General features: G+C 45.5%; 1 protein-coding gene across 8 annotated transcripts in view; it reads right to left on the bottom strand.

The window, feature by feature from the left end:
- LOC135378924 (caspase-3-like) overlaps positions 1-27,491 on the bottom strand; it is a 205,046-nt gene that overhangs the window by 1,044 nt on the left and 176,511 nt on the right. The window contains exon 10 of one of the 8 annotated variants that reach the window (XM_064612096.1): positions 11,762-12,465. The exons of the other annotated variants lie outside the window; for them this stretch is intronic. Within the exon in view, the coding sequence (XP_064468166.1) occupies positions 11,950-12,465 (516 nt within the window). The 3' untranslated portion in view covers positions 11,762-11,949. Of the gene's footprint in view, positions 1-11,761; positions 12,466-27,491 lie in introns of those variants that run through there. 8 annotated transcript variants of the gene reach the window in all.

A 27,491-nucleotide genomic window follows, 5' to 3' on the forward strand; every position in this document is an offset into this window, starting at 1 on the left:
GACCGTAAAAAAATTGCACTCAGATAGGCGTTACTCCAATGCTTAGTTCGCTGGTTGCCCGATGAAAAAAAAAAGAAAAAGGTTGCCGGTTGAGTTGGAAGTAAAATAAGTAAGTTCGAGCGAAAAGGAAAGACCATATATATTGGATGGAATCGAAGTGTACGCGTACCTTGCAATATACGAGTATCTTAAAGATGATTTTAAGCAGGTCAGAAAGACCGCAGCGCAGCACTAACAGGACACTAATGGTGCATAAGTACGGACCTCCCTAGCGGTTAGCGCCACCGGAGGCACTTAATACCATGACTACCTTACTAATATCCGCGGGACAATCTAACTTCGCGCTTTCTCCTACGTCAGCAGCATTACAACACAAACATAATACATTCTTTATCCAAAGCTATGGGTAATTCTGGAACACAAGATATACAACGATAACTCATGCAACCACTCTGGCCTTCACTCCGTTCTATCGCTACCACCTTGGCTGTGAGGCTTCCCCTATTTGCAACGAGTGCCGTGTACTTGCCAAAGAGGAGCACATACTCCCCCGTTGTCGGACTTATATCAACGAGAGGTGTACACTGGAATCACACCTTGCCACCCTCGGCTGCCGCCCATTCAAGTTGTCGTGCATCCTCGGCCCTTGGGACACCGCGACCCACTCCAAGGCGGCCTTACGTCGTGTAGTTGTGTTTTCCTTCTTTAGGCGACTGGCCTAAAGGACTCATTGTGACCCCGACAGCGCTCTCGGACATTCCCACTATCAGGATCAGGATCGCCGTCGCCGCTCCGATCATCGCCGTCATCTCTCGTCATTGTCGTCGCTCATATTAGACCCCCTAAATACGGGGTAGCGTTCCACTCCTAGAGTGTGTGGAAACTGATAAGATACCACTTCGTGCCCTCAAAAGGGAGCAGCGTCGGTGGATCACATGACAGCAAAGGGGGCGTTTTTGGAAGTACGAGCGGGATGGGAGGGGGTGATTTTTGGCCGGGAGTGTCGGGCACGAAGGAGCAGCTGTAGATGTGATTGCGATAAATCTTGTTCGTTGTTTTACACATTGTATTTACTGTGTTTTCCAGGCGGGTACAGTAGACCTGCTGATCCCCCGGGGTTGAGGAAACACGAGTTACCACAAGTGGAAAACCTCCCCACTTCATCGTCAGAATGTAGATTAAGAATATGTTCTTTAACTAGATGCGGTGTCCTTTCATATAAATTTTAATTCCTCTTATATTTGTGTCGTCCCTCTATGCGGTCCATAGCCTTCCGCACAATTATTTACATACATCTATCAGAAATTGTAAATAAATTGAAACCCTACTATTCTTAGTGTCCTATTGATGGTGGTCATGTATAGGAATCGTAGGCTTTTTACAATAAAACTTGTAATATGGGTTACAACCTTATTGATTAAGAACATCTTCTTTAACTAGATGCGGTGTTCCTTTATATACATTTTCATTCCTCTGATACTTGTGTCGTCCCTCTATGGGGCCCATAGTCTTCCAGGGTCTCAGTTCTGCACAATTAATTACATACATCTATCAGAACTGGTAATTAAAACTAAAACTCTTCAATTTATAGTAATAAAACTTGTGATATGGATTGTAATCGCGTCGCTCATGATCTCAGTTGTCTTGCGACGTAATCCCCTCAATTATTATTATTTATTATTTGGATTCTAATCGTATCGATTAAGAATATTACTTTAAGTAGATGTGGTGTCCTTTCATGCAAATTTTAATTCCTCTTATATTTATGTCGTCCCTCTATGGGTCCCATATTCTTCCAGAGTTTCTCTGGAAGACGTCTCGAGAGAGTCTCTGTTCTGCACAATTTCATTTCATTTCATTTATATACTTTAAAGACCCTTGTGAAGGGGTTTACATAAAGGGTGGAGGTTTTGTAACCAAAAAAAGGCAAATACCAAAAACTATGTACACAGAAAACCACAAAATTCTTTCACTCAAAACAAAAATTCATTCGTTGTGAAAATGATCATAGCACTTGGAAATAAATGACGATATATTTTCTTCTGGTGCAATGTGAGCAGGAACAGGAAGGTCATTCCAGTTTGATACCATGTGCTGGTGCCGAAAGTAGCGGAATTTTTTTTGTTGTTGTTGTTCGCGTAGGTGGAGCAAGTACTTTGTACGGGTGATCAAGTCGTGGAAATACCTTGTGAGAGGGTTAACGGTAAGTGGGGTGAGGAAGAGGTTGACCAAAACATAGCTAATGAAGGAACGCCATGCCTGATACCTTTCGTCTGGTAATCAAAGCGGTAAGAGAGAGTTGGGCTTTAATGGCTCATTAATTAGATACATCCATCACAACATGTAATTAAAATTAAAACTCTACTATTGTTAGTATCACATTGACGGTGGTCACGTATAGTAATCTTCGGCTTATTATAATAACACTTGTGATGTGAATTGTAATCGCGTCGCTCATGATCTCAGTTGTCTCGCGACGTAAACCGTCAATAGTATTCGCTACCAGAGTATGCAATTATTATTATTTATTACTTGGATTCTAATCGTTTCGATTAACAATATCACTTTAAGTAGATGTGGTGTCCTTTCTTGTAAATTTTAATTCCTCTTGTATTTGTGTCGTCCCTGTATGAGAGCCATAGTCTTCCAGGGTATCTGTTCTCCACAATTAATTAGATACATCCATCAGAACATGTAATTAAAATTAAAACCCTACTATTGTTAGTGTCGCACTGATGGTGGTCACGTATAGGAATCTTAGACTCTTTATAATAAAACTTGTGGTATGGATGTAATCGTATTGATTAAGAATATCTTCTTTAACTAGATGCGGTGTCCTTTCATATAAATTTTACTTCCTCTTATATTTGTATCGTCCCTCCATAGGGTCCATAGTCTTCTACAGTCTGTGTTCTGCATAATTAATTACATACATCTATCAGAACTAAAACCCTACTACTGTTAGTGTCGCATTGATGGTGGTCACGTATAGGAATAGTTCGTAAATTGGATTGTAATCGTATTGATTAAGACTATCTTCGTTGACTGAAAGTCGCGTCCTCTGATATACATCCATTGATAAGTTGTGTGTGTGACTACCAATAATAATAAAACAAGAAATATCTGCATTATGTTTGATTCTTCCTGTGTAATACGTCTTCAAGGCTATTGCATCATTTCGGTAATGAGTGAGTATATTGTTTATTCGACCCATATTGTAACGGGGCTCGTTATTTCATTCCCCGCTTCACCACAGCAATGGGATAAGGTATCGCCCTTGGCGATGAAACACCCCAGCCATCATCCCCTAATGAAGTTGTTGTTATGTGAATTGTGTTGTATTGTGTTTCTCCTGTTTCAGAACGGGAAGGTTTTCGGCTGGATTTTTCCCCTTCACAAGAACGCTGAAGGAGCGTACGAAGTTCCATATACAAGGTAGAGAAAAAGGCATTAGCATGAAAATCCGCCTCCTTGTGATGTGGCTTGGATAAAGCAACATTAGGTTAAACCAGCAGGGATGAAGATGTAAGGTTTCTTCTTATTCCCTCTCTGGCCTTCATCAACTTTTACATTTTACTAAAACAAAGAAAATGGGTGTTTTTCGTCTCACTGTGCCTCACATTGCCTTAGTATTTCCTTCACCGCTCTCCAGTTATTTCTCGCGAGGTAAAATGATTCCCTGCGACACTCTTCTTTTACACACGTTAATTGTTTGTTTTAACCGAGTGGGAGCACTCTCAAAAAGAACAGCATGAAGCATGTCAAGTGATTCACGGTGAAGTACGACATCGTCCTGTCCAAAACGATTAGCTCGAGCAGATTATTGGATGAAATGAAGAATGACAATTGACGAAAACTGAGCGGCAACAGACTGAACAAACATTTAGGACAAACACAGCGTCCACACCTTAGCTATTACCTGGAACACGGCACTGGAGAAAAAATAAGGCCGTGTCGGTGGCGGGACCCCTCTGATTGCCGGTCAGGTGAACTGGCAATTACACTGCGGCGATATCGCGTTCTCGTTACATACCTAGAGCTGGTTCTGAAGAATTATACTAAGCAGTTTTAGATGTTGTAAAACTTTACAACATCTCTAAAAATTCTATATTAAAGCTGCTGTCCCACTCCTCCGTTTTAAACTGGGCGTCTTTGTACCAACACTGTGCCGCTCGTCTATTCATGTTTTTGAAGATAGTGGCGTAATTAAACGGTACTGCAGATGGGTAGCGTTCTCCGTTATTCGATACAGAGCGTAGTTGTTATGCCATGTAGCCACGAACATTACGTTTTGCTCGACTATAGCTGCTGTTTGTACCACGGTGACATGAAAACTAGAGGAAGCTTCAACATATGGTTTGTGGCATCACGTTCTGTTATAACGTAAGATGTGTGGTAAAGCGGGAGAAATTTTTTTGGTATGTCGCATTGTTAATAAACTGTGGCTTTGTGAAGTAGCCTCCGGTAGCCGTGCAAGACCAAAAAGACGTGCGAGAAAAAAAAAGGCGTGAAAAAAGTAAACAGAAAGCGTGCATACCCCAACAAAGGGAGAAAACAGCTTAGATTATGTAGCATTAGTTGTAGATGGTGTTCCTTCTCATATAGGAAAACCTATGCTTCTTGTGCGCGATCGGCTTGTCTGGGCAGGGCATCTCCGGTGCAGGAACTTGGGGCACTGTCGTATTGATATATGTTTTCTATACATGCGGCAGTGTGTTGACATTGTGTGTAGGAGAAAGTGTTCCCCTGTTGATCAGGAGCGAATAAAAAGGAAAACGGTCCCGCAAAGGCTCCTGCGCGCCCAAAACTGAAAGCACATGGTTACGCATGGCTCATGAAACACACCACAACCGAATGGCTGGTGTTGTCATTTGCTCTCCCGATTTCTTGGAGTTGAGAGACAGTCTTTTTTTTTTTCCCCCTTTTTCAATATGTTAACAGAGAATGAAACATACACGCCATTCGATCACTAACATAAAAGCGATACCATTCGCTCCACAATTTTGCTAGCGATATCGTTCGTTGAATGCTAGTGTTTTTGCACTGTTAAGCATAGTTCACACTACTACGTTCTGCTGCGTGCGGATGCGTGGGGGCGGTGGTTACCGTGGCAAATGATACGTGCGCGGCCTCCCGCAGCAAAACGCAAGAAGTCCGCCCGAGCTCAACTTTTTCCGACGCACGCGGCAGCCCGCAAGCGGAGAACGAATGGCGAGGCCGCCTTCCGAGCGTGCGCAGTAGGTTTCTCTCTGCGAGACTCTTTACGGTTTGGTGAAGCATGCATTCAGACGCAGGTATGTGAACAGCGGAACCGATTGCTTACAACGCACCCATACGCACGCAGGCGCCCACACGCAGCAGAACGCACTAGTGTGAACCATGCTTTAGGCAGACACAAATACGAAATTAGATTATCTGCAATGTAAGTATGTCTCAGAACTCGTCTTCGCTGTACTTTAAGGTGTTCAGGTGTACTCAGGTGTCACTCAATTTCCAATCCAAACAGACAACAAAATTTGTCGTTGTGACACGCCAAATCTAGCAATGTAAACAGGTGGCAATCATAAAGCCGATAATCATAAGGCGCAAATATCAGGAGGGCGAGGCTCAAAGGGTTGAAACATAAAAAAACGTTGAAAAATAATTCGTGTAAAAGCTCACTTTTTAAAATAACTTTACGGTAATAAGATCTCTCTGTATCCACAGCTATAAACTCAACCCCAGTAAAAAAATATAAATGGCATAAAAGTCATTTAGAACATTAATTCCTAACATCTGTAGCGGGCCGTGGACAACGACGAAGATGGCCACGCCCGCCTGGAGCACCTGCCTCAGTTCCACCGGCGCGGCCATGGAGATAGGCCACCGTCATCGCCTCTTCGTGGCCATCACCATCGGTCGGGACTCATGTAGAGGAAGACCATCGTCCTCTACATTTGGTGACCCGAACAACGAACACCATGTTCGGAGCAATTCGGCTCTTTACCATCCCACATTCCTGACGACGCCTTCGACGAGCACTACCACAGCGCTCTATACATGGACCCACCGCCAGCTAACTCCGCCCATTAACGTACCCAGCGCCTTTCCCCCTGCGGCCACACCGTCCAGCACGGCCCCGCCCACCTCTGCAGCCGTGCAGCATTTCACAGACCGGCTTACGACGACAGCATCACGACTGCCCTTCTCCTAGCGACTGACTCGCCGACCGCTCACGTACCGCCCCCCTCCACGGTATTGATTCAGACGACCATGTAACGCTCCGACCGCTCACTGGTCATACGATCCTCTAACCGACCATCGCTTGACGGCTTCCAGGGACCGCCCTGCGCTGTGCACGGACCCCGGCACACTCACGACCCGCCGCTTCCTTTCTGCCTCTCGACGCGCATTCGCAGCCGGCCGCGACACCAGAGCAAAGTGCTCGCCTGCCGGTTTCGGCAGTCGCGGCCGCCAACGCCACGGCACGCATTAGCCGGCATGTCGGCAGTTTTCACGGCAGTCCTCACGCGTACGCAGCATCACTTCCTGGGACCCAACGAGCTCTCGCTCCCGTGCCGGTTGCGGCACCCCAGGCCATGACTCTGACGCCCGACGATTCGCCCTTCATCTGTCTCGCTCATCAAGGGCTTCTCGCAACGGGTATTGTGCAGTCCCACGAATACGTCCAGTAGTGCGCGTCATCCACGGTCACTTTTGCTCTCTCCCTCCGGTATAGACGTGATTCTTCGATCTTTCTTATCGCCGCTCCGTGTCTGATGGGGGGGGGGGGAGCACTATAGCGGGCCGTGGACAACGACGAAGATGACCACGCGCCTGGAGCACCTGCCTCAGTTCCATCGGCGCGGCCATGGAGATAGGCCACCGTCATCGGCTCTCCGTGGCATACCATCACCCAGTGGCGTAGCCAGACCTCCAAGGTAGGGGGGGCTCGATATGAAAACTCGCCCCCCCCCTGCTGATCCTGTGTCGACAACACACACATACTTGTGCACACTGAAAACTGAGGATTAAAAAAAGGAACGAAAATAGTTGATTTAGACGTTCACAATACGATTACATGTATAGGCTGTCATGACCAATGAGGTGGTGTCACGAGATTGGAATTGTTTTGAAAAGCTCATACTTTGAAAACCATTCAAGAGTGCTTCTTAGATAGACGCCATGAACTGCAAGAACTTTTGCGATCGTCACACTGGTCCCCCCCCCCCACATATTATGTTCTCGGATTTGCACGATTTGTGTGGGTCGGTCCGTGACAGGTAGGGGGGGCTCGAGCCCCCCCCTAGCCCCCCCGTGGCTACGCCACTGCCATCACCGTCGGTTGGGACTCACGTAGAGGAAGACCATCGTCCTCTATACAGCCCAAGGTTGTGAAACCACCTTATGCAGCTGTTGTAACTTTTCGAATATGATTTTCATTTCTTGGCGGCTTCTGCCTTTCGATAGTTTCGTCTTCCGACTTTTCGGCCTTTTGGTTTTCAACCTACAGAGTGAGGGACGTAGTCTCGCAAACAAACATGTCGTTAGATTTTATGTCATAGATCAATATCTCATGAAGTGCACCACGGCACCGAAAAATCTTCCACAAATGTCCGTGCGTCGCCAGGTTTGTGCACCGAAATGTCCGTGCGCCGACCGCCGAGATGCCCGTACACCGATATGTCTGAACACTGAGAAATGCGTGCACTGAGATCTGGGGGTAGGAAAAAATTGTCCAGGAAAAATTGTACCTGGATGTGTGGGCGAAAAAAAAAAAGGTCCCGCGGCGCCTGGGCGGCCAAAAATACAGATATAAGTAGGCAAGATACGGATAACAAGCGGGCTAAATGGCTAGGGAAGGTTTAGGTAGATTAGAACAAAATGTTATGTGGCTCATCTCTGAGAGTCAGCAACGCAAAATACAGAGGCGTTGTGGGTAGCTTATGAAATAAATCGCAGGCTACCTGGTGTTATCATTCGCTATCTCAATTTGCTGAAATTCGGAGACTGTTTTGTTATTTGGATGTGTAATGGAGAATGAAATCTACAGTGTCAAATTGATGAGTAGCATATAAGCGATGTCATTCACTGCACAAGTTCGCTAGCCATATCGTTCTCTGTATGCTTGTACTTTGCTACTGTTGATGAGACACGGGTTTTACAGGGTTTTCTCCCCTGCATATTTTCTTATTCTCATGTTTATGGACGATAAAAGCTGTACAGTTGTACAGCCACTCATTCATTCTTTCATTGCCCTTACAGCTCCTCTTCTGCTGAAGATACGTATGGTTCGCCGACACAGAAAGTATGGGAGAACAACTGGAAAATATTTGCGTTGCCATTCACAGTTGTCTCGCGCCGTAAAGCCCTGAAATATCCTTGCCTGACTAACAATAGGAAAATACTATAGCATCCAGGTTGGGTTCAGAACTACACCCGAGGGTACCCATGTACAGCGAGGGTGAAGTCGGAACCTCAGGATAGTGAACTCAGTTTAAAGCGTTTATATGCCTTTTATTTCGTTGGTGTGTATACAGAAGGTAGCGTACCATTTTGCTCACCACTCTGTAATACTTACTTTCAGAAAGGAACGCGCGTACCATTTTCCCTATCTCTCTGCCAGTAATACGTAGAAGGTAGCAGGACCTTGGAGGGTCACCAGTGGTCAACCACCCAGTGTCATAGTAAGGATTTCTTCGTTGTTGTTGTTGTTGCTGTTGGAGAACCGCTTCCTAATCATGCCACGTTGTCTGTACACCGCAAAGTAGAAGACAGATTATTTAAACAGAAAGCGCAGACGCAATCCGCACAATGCAAGCGATACAGTGAATGTAAGTGCTTTTATGTTCCTCGTTCAATGGCGTGCAGCGTTTATTGTTCATTAATGTTTCGCATCTGCAGGCGTGTGTAAACTATTTAAGTATATTTGGTAGCGCCCATTCCTCGCGGATTTGTACACGGTAGTCTTCCTCATTTTCATTTTGGAACTGGGACCGTTGTGCCGATGCAAGGAGCGAAGCCGACGTGGATCCCGTCCTGCGTATGAAGACTGTCTTTTCACCGTACTTCCAGTTATGTATGGTTTAGCCTTCTGATTATACGTGTGCAACTAACGAATGTCCTCATTTAGATCAAAATAATTAACATCAATACTAGTTCAATAAGCCTGTCTCCCAGTTTCAACAAATCAGGAGGGCGAATGCGCTTGATCGACCATGATCCGCTTCAACGGCTGTCCACAACGACGCTCCAGAATTTTCAGGTGCACGGATCCCCTCGTGACCATTATGTCCGTCCGCGCCACCAGAGACCATTACTTCACGGAACATTTTCTCAGAAACCCCCGAGATGTCCTTGCACCGAGATGTCCTGTACAGAAGGAACCCGGAAAATTGCTCACCAGAAAACTGCTGGTATCGGACAATTGCTCACCGCCTCCGTCCCAACACTTATATTGTGATTTTTGGTGGTGGTGGTATGATGTTGTAAGGAAGAGCAGTGAGGTCTGCCTTCTCAGAAAAGGCGGCGAGTTTCACTCCAATTATGTGAGGTGATTTTATTTCTGGTTTATGGAGGTCATATATTTGTCTTTTTTGTGTTCGCTGAACTTGTTTTTTTAGCTTTCAAAGGTTGAACGCTTCCCGAGGGACATATAAACGACACGGTCACAACACGACGTGTCGTTTGTGTGTCCCTCAGTGTCTGGGTTTTAATTACGGATGTCCGGCGTCAACAGCACGCATGCTTCCTTGACATCTTGCGAGTTTTGCTTCCCTGCGAGTTCTAGACCTTTCTCGTGGACAAAGAGAGCTCGGCTTCCAAACAAACCTTTTGCTTCTGAAACCAGGTGCTGGTTATTTTAATTTTCGCAAAGGCTTCAGAAGCGGATGCATCTCCACATGGCTTGAGTCTTGAGCTTGAGTAAGATCCTGATGACGCAGCCACGGGCGTATCAAGAGAGGGGGCAATGTCACTTGTGAAAATTGTGCACTTTTTATTCGTGGGTCACAATTACTTTCAAATGTTATAATATAATATGAACCGCTGAACACCCCTACAGTCCGCAGCGTGCGTCTCCAGGAAATGAGGTGAGGTGGTTTCACGCTTTGCCCCCTGGAAGCACGCTGCTGCCCCTTGAAAAAAAAATCGTATAGGAAAGCCCTATGGACGCGGGTAGTGAAGGTTGTTCTGACAAATGCGCTTCATGCGTGCCTGCAAGTGCACAACCTCTCACCTCACCCTCTTCACTGGTGGATTTCCTAGATATATTTGAAGCAACTTACAAACCTAAAAAAAGGTTCAGCTAAGATGAAGTCAAGTATGTATATGAGCTCCGTAAACGTGTAATAAAATTAAAATGTGAGTGCGGTGAAAGAGGTGCGGAGCAATTGTCCGTCGCGAACGGTTCCGCAGAACCGTCGCAAAGCGAGTTCCCGCCCAGAGCAGGATAAACCTGAAGCCCCCCCCCCCCCACTCTCTCTCTCTCTCATTCACACTGCCTTCAGAAGCACTCTAACCAAAGAGAAGAACGCTTTACAAACCGCTTTACAAACGGAGTACTATCTCCAGGGCAATCGAATAGATAAAGTAGACCGCTATAAATACTTGGGTGTTGTTATCTCTAGTGACCTTAGGTGGAATCACCATGTACAACAAGTCACTACAAAAGCTAGAAACAAACTGTTTTACCTAAGGAGATCACAGAGTCGTGCGACGGCTGAAGTGCGTTTACACTTGTATTGCCTGTGTTACTGTACGCAAAAGTCATCTGGGATCCCCACTTAGTAACCTTAAAACAAGAGCTAGAAAAAATACAGCGCCTTGCTGCTCGGTTCATCTTTAACAGGTATAGAAGAGCAGAATCTCCAACAATTATGTGCCAACAGGCAAAGTTAGAGTCAATTGAGATCCGTAGCCTAAAGGAGAGGCTAAAGTTCTTATATTTAATACTTCGTAATGAAGTTCAAAGCTCTTTGAAGTCCAAAATTCAGCTTCAAGACCCATTCTCGCTTCGTGAACGGCATCCTTTGACCTTGAAAGAGATCAGATGCAGAACTGACACATTTAAGTTCTCCTTTTTACCAAACACGATAGCTGACTGGAATAAATTGCCAGCTGACATTTGTAACGCGGATAAATATGATAAGTTCGCAAACATGCTAGATAATTACTTTAAAAGTGACTAATACATCCCAGCTGGCTCCGCGACTTTTCATCTATTTCTGTACTGCCATTGATGATGTGTTTATTATGCGTCTAGTTTTCTACATATTGTTGCACAAGTGTGTAGTTTTCTTTTATTCTAGTGTGTGTTCTTATTCAAGTGTGTAGTCTTTCTATGATTGTGCGTAATTTATTACACCTACACTGAGCACCGTAAAATTGCGTACTTCAATCCCACTCCTGCTATGGCGCCTGGTGGCGCCCGCAGTATTCAGAAATAAATAAATAAATAATGAAGGCCTCCAAGGGTCACGTACCTGCGACGGGCTCGCCACATTTGTCGGGCGCTGTAGATTCCTCCGTTGTCTGTGTCTTGCGAGCGAAACTGGTCGCAGGTTGGAAAAATACACACAAGACTGCGCAACAGGCTCACATCTCTTTGCGGGTAAAATGCGGGTGCACCCGCATTTTACCTCAAACGACTTTCTTCCCTCAAAACTGCACACTATCGTACATGCCGGAGCCGTGTATACACTCCATGGTGGTAGGTGTATATACCGGCACCTTCCTCACCCCTGTATATACACCTACTGTATACATTCCAGCTGTTTCCAGCTTTTTACATTCCAGCTTTTTATTCTAGTCTTATCTTTTACATAAACATTCAGATCACGGCCACACCGACAGTCACTGCGTGCCAGATTTGGAAACACCATGGTTAACTTGGTTCATGAACAAAACACGATCATATATTCTGCACTCAGCATAATGCCGCTCTCTAGTGCATTATATTATAGAGCATTTTTAAGTTCGCGGAAATATCCGAAATACCAGGCGCAGGGCATTGTCGATTATAAAATTCTGTTGTCGAATGGCCTTAACGGGTAGGAGCGCTAAATCCATACCGACATTATGGTTAGATATTGGCCTCTCGTAAGAAGAGCGGGTACGATTGGTGAACAGGGAGAGTTGCCAGATGTTCTTGTTGTCGTCTTTTGGGTGACATAGGGTGATCTTGTACGGCGTGTTGAATGGCCATTCCACATTATCGTCACTGGGACCGCGACACATGTGAAACGCAACTGCCAAATAAAGCTCTCCATTGTATTCTGTGGCATGAAGACCTAGCTCGAACGTATAACCTTTCATCTCGATCCTCCCACTTCGAATTTCGTTTTCTCCTCCCATACTACCAACATCTATCATTTGTAGTATTCGTTGCGGTTGCCATTCTATCTCTGTGGGAGACAATATCTTCATGTTCATATCCGCATCAGGATCGTCTGGGTTGTCTTCAAAGCGTGGACTTGATGGCCGCATCTGACAAATATACCAACATAACGTCGTTAGACCACCTTAATATCTTTCGGTTACAATTCTGATACAAATGCGCTGTCGGAGTAACTGTCCATGTATACACGTCATGGACGGATGGCTGATTGGATTAGAAGAAGAAATAGTATTGGCGTCATTAGAGTCATTGGGAATGATGAAATGATCGGAGCATAATCACTGCAAGGGTAAAATTATTCCAACAGACGGTCAAGCGATCTTGATGCTTGACGTCAGGTCAAATCGGTAGACTGTATCCACGACACACATAACCTGCAATTTTACGGCCTCTCGCCGCACAGCCTTTTTCGTGGTACATTACACTGGCCTACGTGTGCGACCGTAAAAAATTGCACTCAGATAGGCGTTACTCCAATGCTTAGTTCGGTGGTTGCTCGATGAAAAAAAAAAGGTTGCCGGTTGAGTTGGAAGTAAAGGGAAGTAAAATAAGTAAAGTTCGAGCGAAAAGGAAAGACCATATATATTGGATGGAATCGAAGTGTACGCGTACCTTGCAATATACGAGTATCTTAAAGATGATTTTAAGCAGGTCAGAAAGACCGCTGCGCAGCACTAACAGGACACTAATGGTGCATAAGTACGGACCTCCCTAGCGGTTAGCTCCACCGGAGGCACTTATTACCATGACTACCTTACTAACATCCGCGGGACAATCTAACTTCGCGCTTTCTCCTACGTCGGCAGCATTACAGCACAAACATAATACATTCTTTATCCAAAGCTATGGATAATTCTGGAACACAATATATACAACATAACTCATGCAATCAATGTGACCTTCACTTCGTTCTACCGCTACCAGCTAGGCTATGAGGCTTCCCCTATTTGCAACGAGTGCCGTGTACTTGCCAAAGAGGAGCACATACTCCCCCGTTGTCGGACTTATATCAACGAGAGGTGTACACTGGAATCACACCTTGCCACCCTCGGCTGCCGCCCATTCAAGTTGTCGTGCATCCTCGGCCCTTGGGACATCGCGACCCACTCCAAGGCGGCCTTACGTCGTGTAGTTGTGTTTTCCTTCTTTAGGCGACTGGCCTAAAGGACTCATTGTGACCCCGACAGCGCTCTCGGACATTCCCACTATCAGGATCAGGATCGCCGTCGCCGCTCCGATCATCGCCGTCATCTCTCGTCATTGTCGTCGCTCATATTAGACCCCCTAAATACGGGGTAGCGTTCCACTCCTAGAGTGTGTGGAAACTGATAAGATACCACTTCGTGCCCTCAAAAGGGAGCAGCGTCGGTGGATCACATGACAGCAAAGGGGGCGTTTTTGGAAGTACGAGCGGGATGGGAGGGGGTGATTTTTGGCCGGGAGTGTCGGGCACGAAGGAGCAGCTGTAGATGTGATTGCGATAAATCTTGTTCGTTGTTTTACACATCGTATTTACTGTGTTTTCCAGGCGGGTACAGTAGACCTGCTGATCCCCCGGGGTTGAGGAAACACGAGTTACCACAAGTGGAAAACCTCCCCACTTCATCGTCAGAATGTAGATTAAGAACATCTTATTTAACTAGATGCGGTGTCCCTTTATATACATTTTCATTCCTCTGATACTTGTGTCGTCCCTCTATGGGGTCCATAGTCTTCCAGGGTCTCAGTTCTGCACAATTAATTACATACATCTATCAGAACTGGTAATTAAAACAAACTCTTCAACTTATTGTAACTGATATTGTAATTGATATGGATTGTAATCGCGTCGCTCATGATCTCAGTTGTCTTGCGACGTAAACCCCTCAATTATTATTATTTATTATTTGGATTCTAATCGTATCGATTAAGAATATTACTTTAAGTAGATGTGGTGTCCTTTCATGTAAATTTTAATTCCTCTTATATTTGTGTCGTCCCTCTATGGGTCCCATAGTCTTCCACAGTTTCTCTGGAAGACGTCTCCAGAGAGTCTCTGTTCTGCAGAATTTCATTTCATATCATTTATTTACTTTAAAGACCCTTGTGAAGGGGGGTATATATAAGTTTAATAAACAGGAGGTGGCGTCCACGCAAGGAGAGGTCAGCCAGACCTATCTCGGCTTGCTACGCCCTGGTGGAGCAAAAAAAAAAAAAACCCAAAAAACGGCTTCTTCGCAGTGGGGGCGAGTGCTCAGGGCCGCGGTTCTCAGTTTACAGCGTAACACTCAGCTGGGTGTCCTGTAAGTATTGCAGGAGAGCCCTTGTAACGGCTCCCTGCTGTTGGCGTGCGACGGGGCCGAGAAGCACGGCCAGTGAGAGCGAGCCGTATCCCAGGCGTTGGAGGCGATTGGCGAGGACAGCGCGGGCTGCAGAGTACTCCGAGCAGGTTAGTAGGAGTTGCTCGACGTCTGCTACTGCGCCAGAGGTAGCGCAGCTAGCTGAGCGACGCTTTCCGACCCTGCACAAGTATTGCGGTGTATATGCGACGTTGAATCGGAGCCGATGCAGCAGCGCTTCTTCTGCGCGGACGAGCTGCTGGTATGAGGCGAATTGCATTGCCGGGTCTATGGACTGGATATACGCATTGGAGCGTACAGCGTCTTCGACAGAGCGACGCATTTCGGAGGCACACCACTCGCGGATCTTTATAAGACAGGCGGACGATGTGAGCGGCATACTAGCTGGCGGGCCGACGTCTTGGTGGGCACGCCTCGCGAAGGCGTCCGCTCGAGAGTTCCCACTGAGGACTATGTGGCTGGGAACCCACTGTAGCCGCACACTCTGGCCAGAGGCACAAAGAGAGTCGCATGCGGCGATGATATCCGTTTGGAGGTCGCTGAAAGGGTTTACATAAAGGGTGGAGGTTTTGTAACCAAAAAAAGACAAATACCAAAAACTATGTACACAGAAATACACAAAGTTCGTTCACTCAAAACAAAAATTCATTCGTTGTGAAAATGAACATAGCACTTGGAAATAAATGACGATATATTTTCTTCTGGTGCAATGTTAGCAGGAACAGGAAGGTCATTCCAGTTTGATACCATGTGCTGGTGCCGAAAGTAGCGGAATTTTTTTTGTTCGCGTAGATGGAGCAAGTACTTTGTAAGTAGTAAGTACTCCCAAGCAGCACGCCAATATTGGTCCAATATTGGACCCATATGGGCTGCCAAGATTGCCAATATTGGCCCAATATGGGCTGCCAATATTGGACCAATATGGGGAGTGCAACCAGGCTCCATATTGGACCAATATGGGCTGCCCATATTGGCAAGCCCATTTTGCGCCAATATTGCCAATATTTCTGTGATAACACCTACGGGGAGCCCGTGTAATAATAAAGCATTATGCTGTATAATATTCACTACTTTTGTATGATTTTTGCTTTTTTTATTTCTGCGGATCTAATTGATCCACGTTCACATCACTGCAAAAAAAAAGAACGAAAAAAAGGAAAGAAACACGGCATTGCCCAAACACACAAAAAAACGAAGAACAGGTGCTACGCCCGCGCTGAAGATCACAAGCAGTCCCACAGAACTGCCAATACCTAAGATCCCTCAGAAGCCTTCATTGAGATCGCAATATTCTGTGGACTAACAGTTTCCACACCCGCTCCGAGAATACAAAGCAGCGAAACACTTTCGTGGCGGTGACGGACACACGCCAGAGCAATTTACACTGCTTGCAGCAACTTGAAATCACCTAACTTTACAGAATAGCCATCCCTTCTTATCAAACATTGTGTTTTTTACTTGACCTGCCGCAATTTCGTTACCATTACAGCACCCAGCGACATTTTAGCCTTATAAAACGTCCGTTCGGGCTGTCGCGCATGCGCATTAGTTGTAGGACGCGTGATTACGCTCAAACAACTCGCTTGCTCACAGTCTGCTCGACCGATTGGCATTGGCATCGCGAAGGAAGATGGCGGCGACTTTCATGACGTGGAATGTTGAGGTGTCGAACTCTAGCGAACTTTACGTTGGGAATGCCAAGTACGTTGACTGTTTCGAACAATGTGTATCATCTGCGGGAAGTCTTTGAATGTAACGATGTAGTGAATAGGGTATTTCACACGCTTCAACGTTCAATCTTGCCGTGCTGCTTGGGCATTTGTGCAACAAGGCTACGTACCCTGTTCAGTCAAAATGGGGTGTACGCGTGCAATATGGGGCCCATATTCCCAAGATTTTCCCAATATTGGCTCAAAGTGGGCAATATGGGGCCCATATTGCCAGGATTTCCCCCATATTGGCTGAAACTGGGCAATATGGGGCCCATATTGCCCATTTTCAGCCAATATGGGGAAAATCTTGGCGAAACGGGTCCCATATTGGACCCGTATCGCCAATGACCAGCCAATATGGGTCCAATATTGTGTGCTGCTTGGGCTGACCACGTTTATCCGGAAACGCACATCTTCGTCTGGACGCCATTAATTAGCAATTAGAGCTAATTGGGACCCCCCACATTAATCAGCACCCTCCAGGGAGCCACCATGCTAATTGGGGATCGTCTAACTCGTGTCCAGACCAGTTGTGCGTTTCCGGATAATCGTGGTCATAAAAAAGAAAAAAATAGATAGAGATAGAGTGGAGAGAAGGAGTTCAGTTGAAGGTCAACGACGCCATCTTGAAGAAAGCAGTCCGGAACGGCCGCTGACCGCCACCGGGCGACGGAGCACAGAGGCAGGTTGGAAAGCATCGCAGCTATGACCACCAGTTCCGGACATCCTGCGACGTCAGCTGTGACGTCATCATGGCATGTCTGGGCAAGTTAGGACAGCTCTGGATATGCAAGGAGAAAAACACTCGTAATACAGAGGCTGGGAAAGCAAGAGTAAATATGCAAACCATCAATAGCTAACTAGAAAATAGAATTAGTTACACAACAAATGATCCCACCACAACAGGAGCGCAGAACGATGCGACTGCTCTACCCGACAGCCAGGCAGAGAACTGACTCGTAATGGTTTTTTTCTCCTATATAAAGCCCCACAGCTGCACCCCCTAGCGGTTACTTTCTCAACTAATCTCACAACAAAATTATTAAGAATCACGCCAGCGCTACTCCCGTTCCAAGGCAGAAGAAGATAGAAAATGGTGGGGATGCCCGGACAACAGCAACCAGCACCCGACATGCACTGGCAGGAAAATCGCAAACAAAGCGGGAACAAAGTTGGCGAAAGCATTAGTTACACAGCAAATCAGCTCACCACAGCAGGAGCGCAGACCGATGCGACTGTCCACCACGACAGCCAGAGAGAAACTGACTGGGGCGGCGCGCCGCGGCAGCTACGCATGCGCGCTCCTAGCGCCCTCTGGGGCGACCACCTGCGAGGAGGAGGAGGAGGAGGAGTGTCGTTGGGAGGAACCCGAGAGGTCTGCCTGCCTGATTAGGCGGCATGTTTCTCGGGAAGGGAAATGTGGTGGAGAGGAGGAGAGGAAAGGGTGAAGTGGAAGACCGAGCGGAATCCGCTCGGGGGGAGGATAGCTGCGTCCATGGGCCGACTTCAGGGGAACTGTGCCGGCATACGCCTACTACACATCTGAGGGAAACCCAGGAAAAACCCCAGACGGCACAGCCGGCCCGCGGATTCGAACCGCGGACCTCCCAGTCTCCAAGCGCACGCGTTACCGCTGCGCCACCGGAGCTGGTCCCACCTGCGAGAGGCTAAGAGAGAAGAGCATTCCTGCGCCCCCTGCTGGCCGTTCTCATTGGTCGTGACGTCATCCTATTGTCTCAGGGCTACCCTGCTTTTTCTTTTTTCACACAGCCCACACAACTGGACAAGGTCAATCTGCAATGAAGCCATGGCATAACGTCGTCATGCAGCTGCGTGGCTCAAGGACACGTACGCTATAGAGAGGGGACCAGTTATCTATTGAATCACTATCCCAAGATTATTTCCTTTATTCGTCTGTAACGATTGAATAGGAAACTATTGCAGAAGAGCACCATGCATGAAAGCTGACCGTAGGAATTCCAAAGTCTTACTAAATGAGACTTGCAAAAGAACAAAATATCCTAACACGTAACTCCATCAACGGCTAATAAGAGGACTAGGCACTCAACAAATCAACAGAGAGTACGGGTAACAAGGAGCGCAGAACGACGCGTCTACTCCGTCCGACAGCCAGGCACGGAACTGAGTCGTAATGCTTTTTCTCCTCTATAAAGTCATGCATCTATCCCTCTTGCGGTTGGTTTCTGAACTAATTTAATCGCGAAATTATTAAGAATAGCACTATTCCCATTCAGGGCAGCACTATTGTCAAGACAACAAATTGTTGTCAACAAAGGGAAGCATGCATATCGGGGCATGTCAGAACACGTCAGGACAAATCGCACGACTGCTGAGCAACAGAGGAAAACAAAGAGACACTTGAACACAGACACTCACCATCATTTTTCACGTTCACAGCATTCACTCATTGTAAATCCGCTCATCACAAAATCCACCTGCATGGTCGAACACCATTCACCAGTGATGAACCACACATCCGCACCCCGTCAGGGGCAGACAGAACCCCAGCGAAACTAAGCTCTTCCACTGCGTGACGTCATCACATCCTGTCTGAAGAAGAAGACAGCGGCAAAGACTCCTATTATTTATTGAATCACAAGATTATTTTCTTTGTCCTACTCTTAATGACATTCATTCTTTCATTAAAATTCAACAAAAAAGCACCCTGCATATTAACGATTTTCATCCCAAACGCTCATCATGCTCATTAGAATTACAGTAAACTACCACTGCTCTTTTAAAATAATAAGTGAGACCACTCAACATCACCTCCAGGCTTATGTAATACATGACCCTTTCTATGCTCATAGATTCGTTGTCTGAGGCACACCTGCGAGCAAAAAGGCGCGAAAGCCGGGAGCAAAGTTCCATTCGCACACGCCAAAGCACAAGACACAGAACGCCTTTACGGGAACAATGATGGCATTCACACGATATTAATGATTTTCTACCTTGCATTGCACTTTAGAAAAACTACCACAAAACTATAATTTTACGAGTCCAACAAAATTCTACTTTATATGGAAACTATAATTGCCCTATTACTTGGGTCACTATTAATGAAGCGCTCCATTTTTTTCTCTCTTCCCATTTCAGTCTTGTCATGCAGTGAAGCAGACTCACATCCAAAATAATTAATTTACACTGAGGGTGCCGTACTTCAGGAATTCCTATCCTGCGCTCAGATGCAAGCACTTCTTCACGGATACCTTTAACAGCTGACTTCCTCAACATACCGAGCTCCTAACAACATCTAACAAACAATCAGAGAAACCCTCTTCTTAGCTGTACCATGCGACTTTCTTCTGCGTAAAATCGCTGATTTGAGGAAGAGAGCAGCGAAAAATTGGGCGCACTTGTGCTTGATTTAAAAAACCTGAAGCATATGCTAATAAACTAAGAAAAAGGCACTCATGTCTGGTATCTGATAGTGCCACATACACAGAAGCATTGCCCTTGCGTAAAGAAAGTACAGGACAGGGATACACAAATTTCCTTAGGTGAGCAAGGAAAAGGCTTAAGACCTCAGGTCACCACACATCGCCACGCGGCTAGCACATGACACCAACAAGATACTAGCAGCGAGAAGAACTGCAACACTGCTAAACAAGTCCAGACATGACACGATGACGTCACAAATAAGTAAAAAAGTACATGCATGCACGCACAGAGGACAACGCATTAAACACACGGAGCGCTCAGGAATAATCGTAGCGTTACCGCACATCGCTACGAAGCTCAACGTCTAACACAAGACGACAGCAACAAGATATTAGCGAAGGGTAAAAATTGCAACACTACCGAACAAGTCCAGTCATGCGACATCGCATACAAAACACTGCTCATCGGGGAAAAGGCCTAAGCCTGCGGCGGATCATCATAGAGCATACACAACTTCATTTTTTTTTATTTTGCGTAAACTAAACGCGGTCTGCTTGGAAAACGACGTACAAATTTTCTTAGGGAACAGAGAAATATAGAAATTTCTACGCCGTGCTCAGATACAAACATTTCTGCTCAAAAACCTGCAAAATTAAGCACTGCTTACTTCGTCAAGATATCGAACACTCAACAAAATCAAACAAACAACCCCACTTCCACTGATAGAACACTATTCAGCTTTTACGCAGAAGGCTTTCTTCTACATAAAAGTAGAGAAAATAAGAAAAGAGCAGCGAAAAATTACACGCACTTTTGCTCGCATAGCTATGAGAGAGAAAAATAAATAAATAAATAAAATATCGACGCACACGATAATAAACTGTGACAAAGACACCCATTTCTGCTATCAGATAATTATTGCATAATGCTAAATACTCATTTGCATTGTCCCTGCGTGAAGAAAGCACGGGACAGGGATACACAATTTATCTTAAGCGAGCAGGGAAAGTCACTTCTACTCGAACAGCTTAATACCATAAAGTCTGAATTTTTGCAAAGCAAATAAAGCTGGAACAGCGCTACGAACGTGACAAACAAACAAACAAACAGACAGACAGACAGACAGACAAACAAACACTTCTATTCATTTCTATTGATAAAGGCGTAAACCACACTACAAAAACAAAGCAAGCTGCTTCAGGAAAGCGCATCAAATGCATCGCAACAGGACCGGCTCTCATAAAATAGCCGGCCGAGAACGAAGACTTCACCAGGTTCGCGAGGCTGACCTTACACACCCGAAGCCTTTTCTGAATACATTCTGCAGGCGCTGGAATACAAAGATTTATCGCCAGGGTACAACAATGTCAGCTCTGCTTCCGTTTAAGTGATAAAACAGTGTGCCTGCTCGGGGAAACGGATCGCGCGCGTCGCGCGTCCAAACCGCGGGGCCCGCGTTGTGCTCGCACGGGGAATCGCGCGCGTCGCGTCGCGAGAACGGGCCCGCGTGTGGCTCGCGTGGGGCGCGGCTCGGGCGAACTGTTTTATCACTTAAACAGAAGCAAAGCTGACATTGTTGTACCCTGGCGATAAATCTTTTTATTCCAGCGCCAGCAGAATGTATTCAGAAAAGGCTTCGGGTGTGGAAAGTCAGCCCAAGGCGTGTTGATGGGAGCGCACTGCTCTGTTGGGTCTCTATAGTATTCTTGCAAAATATATGGGTGCAAGAAAATAAAAGGAAAACGAAGAAGTCAATTCACTCCTGTATGATGAGCGCTGCGTAGAAGCACGGCACCGTTTTCTTTGTGGAGGTATAGCGAACGCGCATTCCTTTCTTTCTTTTTTGGTTCGCGTCGGCCGAGTGGCGATATCCTATTACATCCGGAACGAGGACCTATCGCTTTGCGATCCCATACAAGAGTGAGCCATCTTTTGACGATGGTAGGATAATTGTTGACCTGAGGAATAATATGGATTTATGTTGTTGTGAGAATAGACTTTGTGTTTGTGAGTGTGAAAATATAAGTGTGTGTCTATGCGTGCGCGCGGGCGCGCGCGCGTTTCTGAACCAGGGATCCCACTTGACAAGTAAGTTATTTTGTGTGCGCCTTTTCATGTGACACGAGGGATACATTTATGTACTATTGCGTGGAATAGTGGTTTAAAAAATAAGGGTAGTAGCTCTTGCATTGCATTCTGTAGGATAGACCGAGAGCGTTTTTACTAGAATTACCTCGCGAACCTGGTGAAGTCTTCGTTTTCGGCCGGCTATTTTATGAGAGCCGGTCCTGTTGCGATGCATTTGATACGCTTTCCTGAAGCAGCTTCTTTGTTCTTGTAGTGTGGTTTACGCCTTTATCAATAGAAATGAATAGAAGTGTTTGTTTGTTTGTTTGTTTGTTAGCATGTGTCTGTCACGTTCGTAGCGCTGTTCAAGCTTTATTTGCTTTGCAAAAATTCAGACTTTATGGTATTAAGCTGTTCGAGTAGAAGTGACTTTCCCTGCTCGCTTAAGATAAATTGTGTATCCCTGTCCTGTGCTTTCTTCACGCAGGAACAATGCAAATGAATATTTAGCATTATGCAATAATTATCTGATAGCAGAAATCGGTGTCTTTGTCACAGTTTATTATCGTGCGCGTCGATATTTTATTCATTTATTTATTTTTCTCTCTTATAGCTATGCGAGCAAAAGTGCGTGTAATTTTTCGCTGCTCTTTTCTTATTTTCTCTACTTTTATGTAGAAGAAAGCCTCCTGCGTAAAAGCTGAACAGTGTTCTATTAGTGGAAGTGGGGTTGTTTGTTTGATTTTGTTGGGTGTTCGATATCTTGACGAAGTAAGCAGTGCTTAATTTTGCAGGTTTTTGAGCAGAAATGTTGGTATCTGAGCACGACGTAGAAATTTCTATATTTCTCTGCTCCCTATGAAAATTTGTACGTCGTTTTTCAAGCAGACCGCGTTTAGTTTACGCAAAATAGAAAAAAATGAAGTTGTGTATGCTCTATGATGATCCGCCGCAGGCTTAGGCCTTTTCCCCGATGAGCAGTGTTTGTTATGCGATGTCGCATGACTGGAGTTATTCGGTAGTGTTGCAATTTTTACCCTTCGCTAATATCTTGTTGCTGTCGTCTTGTGTTAGACGTTGAGCTTCGTAGCGATGTGCGGTAACGCTACGATTATTCCTGAGCGCTCCGTGTGTTTAATGCGTTGTCCTCTGTGCGTGCATGCGTGTGCTTTTTTACTGATTTGTGACGTCATCGTGGCATGTCTGGACTTGTTTAGCAGTGTTGCAGTTCTTCCCGCTGCTAGTATCTTGTTGGTGCCATGTTGTGCTAGCCGCGTGGCGATGTGTGGTGACCTGAGGTCTTAAGCCTTTTCCCTGCTCACCTAAGTAAAATTGTGTATCCCTGCCCTGTGCTTTCTTTACACAAGGGCAATGCGTCTGTGTATGTGGCACTATCAGATACCAGACATGAGTGTCTTTTTCTTAGTTTATTAGCATATGCTTCAGGTGTTTTAAGTCAAGCACAAGTGCGCGCAATTTTTCGCTGCTCTCTTCCTCAAATCACCGATTTTACGCAGAAGAAAGTCGCATGCTACAGCTGAGAAGAGGGTTTCTCTGATTGTTTGTTAGATGTTGTTAGGAGCTCGGTATGTTGAGGAAGTCAGCTGTTAAAGGTATCCGTGAAGAAATGCTTGCACCTGAGAGCAGGATAGGAATTCCTGAAGTACGGCACCCTCAGTGTAAATTAATTATTTTGGATGTGAGTCTGCTTCACTGCATGACAAGGCTGAAATGGGAAGAGAGAAAAAAATGGAGCGCTTCATTAATAGCGATCCAAGTAATAGGGCAATTATAGTTTCCATATAAAGTAGAATTTTAATGGACTCGTAAAATTATAGTTTTGTGGCAGTTTTTCTAAAGTGCAATGCAAGGTAGAAAATCGTTAATATCGTGGGAATGCCATCATTGTTCAGTAGTGTTGCAATTTTTACCCTTCGCTAATATCTTGTTGCTGTCGTCTTGTGTTAGACGTTGAGCTTCGTAGCGATGTGCGGTAACGCTACGATTATTCCTGAGCGCTCCGTGTGTTTAATGCGTTGTCCTCTGTGCGTGCATGCATGTACTTTTTTACTGATTTGTGACGTCATCGTGTCATGTCTGGACTTGTTTAGCAGTGTTGCAGTTCTTGCCGCTACTAGTATCTTGTTGGTGTCATGTGCTAGCCGCGTGGCGATGTGTGATGACCTGAGGTCCTAAGCCTTTTCCCTGCTCACCTAAGGAAATTTGTGTATCCCTGTCCTGTGCTTTCTTTACGCAAGGGCAATGCTTCTGTGTATGTGGCACTATCAGATACCAGACATGAGTGTCTTTTTCTTAGTTTATTAGCATATGCTTCAGGTTTTTTTAAGTCAAGCACAAGTGCGCGCAATTTTTCGCTGCTCTCTTCCTCAAATCACCGATTTTACACAGAAGAAAGTCGCATGCTACAGCTGAGAAGAGGGTTTCTCTGATTGTTTGTTAGATGTTGTTAGGAGCTCGGTATGTTGAGGAAGTCAGCTGTTAAAGGTATCCGTGAAGAAATGCTTGTATCTGAGCGCAGTATAGGAATTCCTGAAGTACGGCACCCTCAGTGTAAATTAATTATTTCGGATGTGAGTCTGCTTCCCTGCATGACAAGGCTGAAATGGGAAGAGAGAAAAAATTGAAGCGCTTCATTAATAGCGACCCAAGTAATAGGGCAATTATAGTTTCCATATAAAGTAGAATTTTAATGGACTCGTAAAATTATAGTTCTGTGGTAGTTTTTCTAAAGTGCAATGCAAGGTAGAAAATCATTAATATCGTGTGAATGCCATCATTGTTCCCGTAAAGGCGTTCTGTGTCTTGTGCTTTGGCGTGCGCGAATGGAACTTTGCTCCCGGCTTTCGCGCCTTTTTGCTTGCAGGTGTGCCTCAGACAACGAATGTATGAGCATAGAAAGGGTCATGTATTACATAAGCCTGGAGGTGATGTTGAGTGGTCTCACTTATTATTTTAAAAGAGCAGTGGTAGTTTACAGTAATTCTGATGACCATGATGAGCCTTTGGGGTGAAAATCGTTAATATGCAGGGTGCTCTTTTGTTGAATTTTAATGAAAGAATGAATGTCATTAAGAGTAGGACAAAGAACATAATCTTGCGATTCAATAAATAATAGGAGTCTTTGCCGCTGTCTTCTTCTTCTGACAGGTTGTGATGGCGTCACGCAGTCTGTAGCAATGCATTGACCGTTACTGGAAAAAAGTGTAGCAATAGAAAAATGTTGTGTATTGCCCTGGACGGATTTATGATGAGCACTGTTTTTGAATAAGAGGAGTGCGTGTGCTTAGAAATAGTTTAGAAATAGTTTAGAAATAGAGATACTGGTTTTCTTCTTTGTTTCTTTTCGCTTCTTCCCCCTTGTTGTCTGACAAACATGCGCTGACATGCCTGGGCCTGTTCTGACATGCTTTCCTTCTACATGTAGTTTTTTCTTTTTTTCTTTTTGTACAAGGAATATTCTTGACGATGACGATAGTGCTGCCCTGAATGGGAGTAGAGCTATTCTTAATAATTTTGCGATTCATTTAGTTCAGAGAGTAACCGTGAGGGGGACAGGTGTGTGACTTTATTCAGGAGGAACAAAGCGTCATTATTCAGTTAGGTGCATGGCTCTTGGCTGGGATGGACATGTCTTGCTGAACCATTTTTTTCCCCTGTACAGTAAGACTTTGAGAATGAAATGCTACAATCTCCTTTTGTCTATGGTGTTTTTCTGCAATAGTTCCCTATGCAATCATTATAGTAGAATAAAGGAAATATTCTAGGGATAGTGATTCAATAAATAACAGGTCCCCTGTCTAGAGCGCACGCGTCCTTGAGCCACGCAGGTGCATGATGACGTCATGCCATGGCTTCATTGTAGATTGACCTTGTGCAAAGGAGCATCAGTGGAAAAAAGAGTGTAGCCCTGAGACAATAGGATGACGTTACGACCCATGACAACGGCCTGCAGGGGGCGCAAGGATTCACTTCTCTCTTGGACACTGTCGGGTGTGGGCACGCTAATTCTGCTCCTGGCAATTGCGTTGGCCGTCAGTGGAAGAGCTTAGTTTCGCTGGGGTTCTGTCTGCCCCTGATGGGGTGCATCACTGGTGAATGGTGTTCGACCATGCAGGTGGATTTTGTGATGAGCGGATTTACAATGAGGGAATGCTGTGAACGTGAAAAATGATGGTGAGTGTCTTTTTCATTCTGTTCAAGTGTCTCTTTGTTTTCCTCTGTTGCTCAGCAGTCGTGCGATTTGTCCTGACGTGTTCTGACATGCCCCGATATGCATGCTTTCCTTTGTTGACGCTTTGTATTTTTTTCTTTTTTGACAAGGAACATTGTTGTCTTGACGATAGTGCTGCCCTGAATGGGAATAGTGCTATTCTTAATAATTTCGCGATTAAATTAGTTCAGAAATCAACCGCAAGAGGGATAGATGCATGACTTTATAGAGGAGAAAAAGCATTACGACTCAGTTCTGTGCCTGGCTGTCGGACGGAGTAGACGCGTCGTTCTGCGCTACTTGTTACCCGTACTCTGTGTTGATTTGTTGAGTGGCTAGTCCTCTTATTAGCCGTTGATGGAGTTACGTGTTAGGATATCTTGTTCTTTTGCAAGTCTCATGTAGTAAGACTTTGGAATTCCTACGGTCAGCTTTCATGCATGGTGCTCTTCTGCAATAGTTTCCTATTCAATCGTTACAGACGAATAAAGGAAATAATCTTGGGATAGTGATTCAATAGATAACAGGTCCCCTGTCTAGAGCGTACGCGTCCTTGAGCCACGCAGCTGCATGATGACGTTATGCCATGGCTTCATTGCAGATTGACCTTGTCCAGTTGTGTGGGCTGTGTGAAAAAAAAAGCAGGGTAGCCCTGAGACAATAGGATGACGTCACGACCAATGAGAACGGCCAGCAGGGGGCGCAGGAATGCTCTTCTCTCTTAGCCTCTCGCAGGTACTCGCCCCAGAGGGCGCTAGGAGCGCGCATGCGTAGCTGCCGCGGCTCGCCGCCCCAGTCAGTTTCTCTCTGGCTGGCGTGGTGAGCAATCGCATCGGTCTGCGCTCCTGGTGTGGTGAGATGATTTGCTGTGTAACTAATGCTTTCGCCAACTTTGTTCCCGCTTTGTTTGCGATTTTCCTGCCAGTGCACGTCGGGTGCTGGTTGCTGTTGTCCGGGCATCCCCGCCATTTTCTATCTTCTTCTGCCTTGGAACGGGAGTAGCGCTGGCGTGATTCTTAATAATTTTGTTGTGAGATTAGTTGAGAAAGTAACCGCTAGGGAGTGCAGCTGTGGGGCTTTATACAGGAGGAAAAAACCATTAGAGTCAGTTCTCTGCCTGGCTGTCGGATAGAGCAGTCGCATCCTTCTGCGCTCCTGTTGTGGTGGGATCATTTGTTGTGTAACTAATTCTATTTTCTAGTTAGCTATTGATGGTTTGCATACTTACTCTTGCTTTCCCAGCCTCTGTATTACGAGTGTTTTTCTCCTTGCATGTCCAGAGCTGTCCTAACTTGCCCAGACATGCCATGATGACGTCACAGCTGATGTCACAGGATGTCCGGAACTGGTGGTCATAGCTGCGA

This window comes from Ornithodoros turicata, chromosome 1 (genome assembly GCF_037126465.1).
Source record: "Ornithodoros turicata isolate Travis chromosome 1, ASM3712646v1, whole genome shotgun sequence".
Taxonomy (NCBI): domain Eukaryota; kingdom Metazoa; phylum Arthropoda; class Arachnida; order Ixodida; family Argasidae; genus Ornithodoros; species Ornithodoros turicata.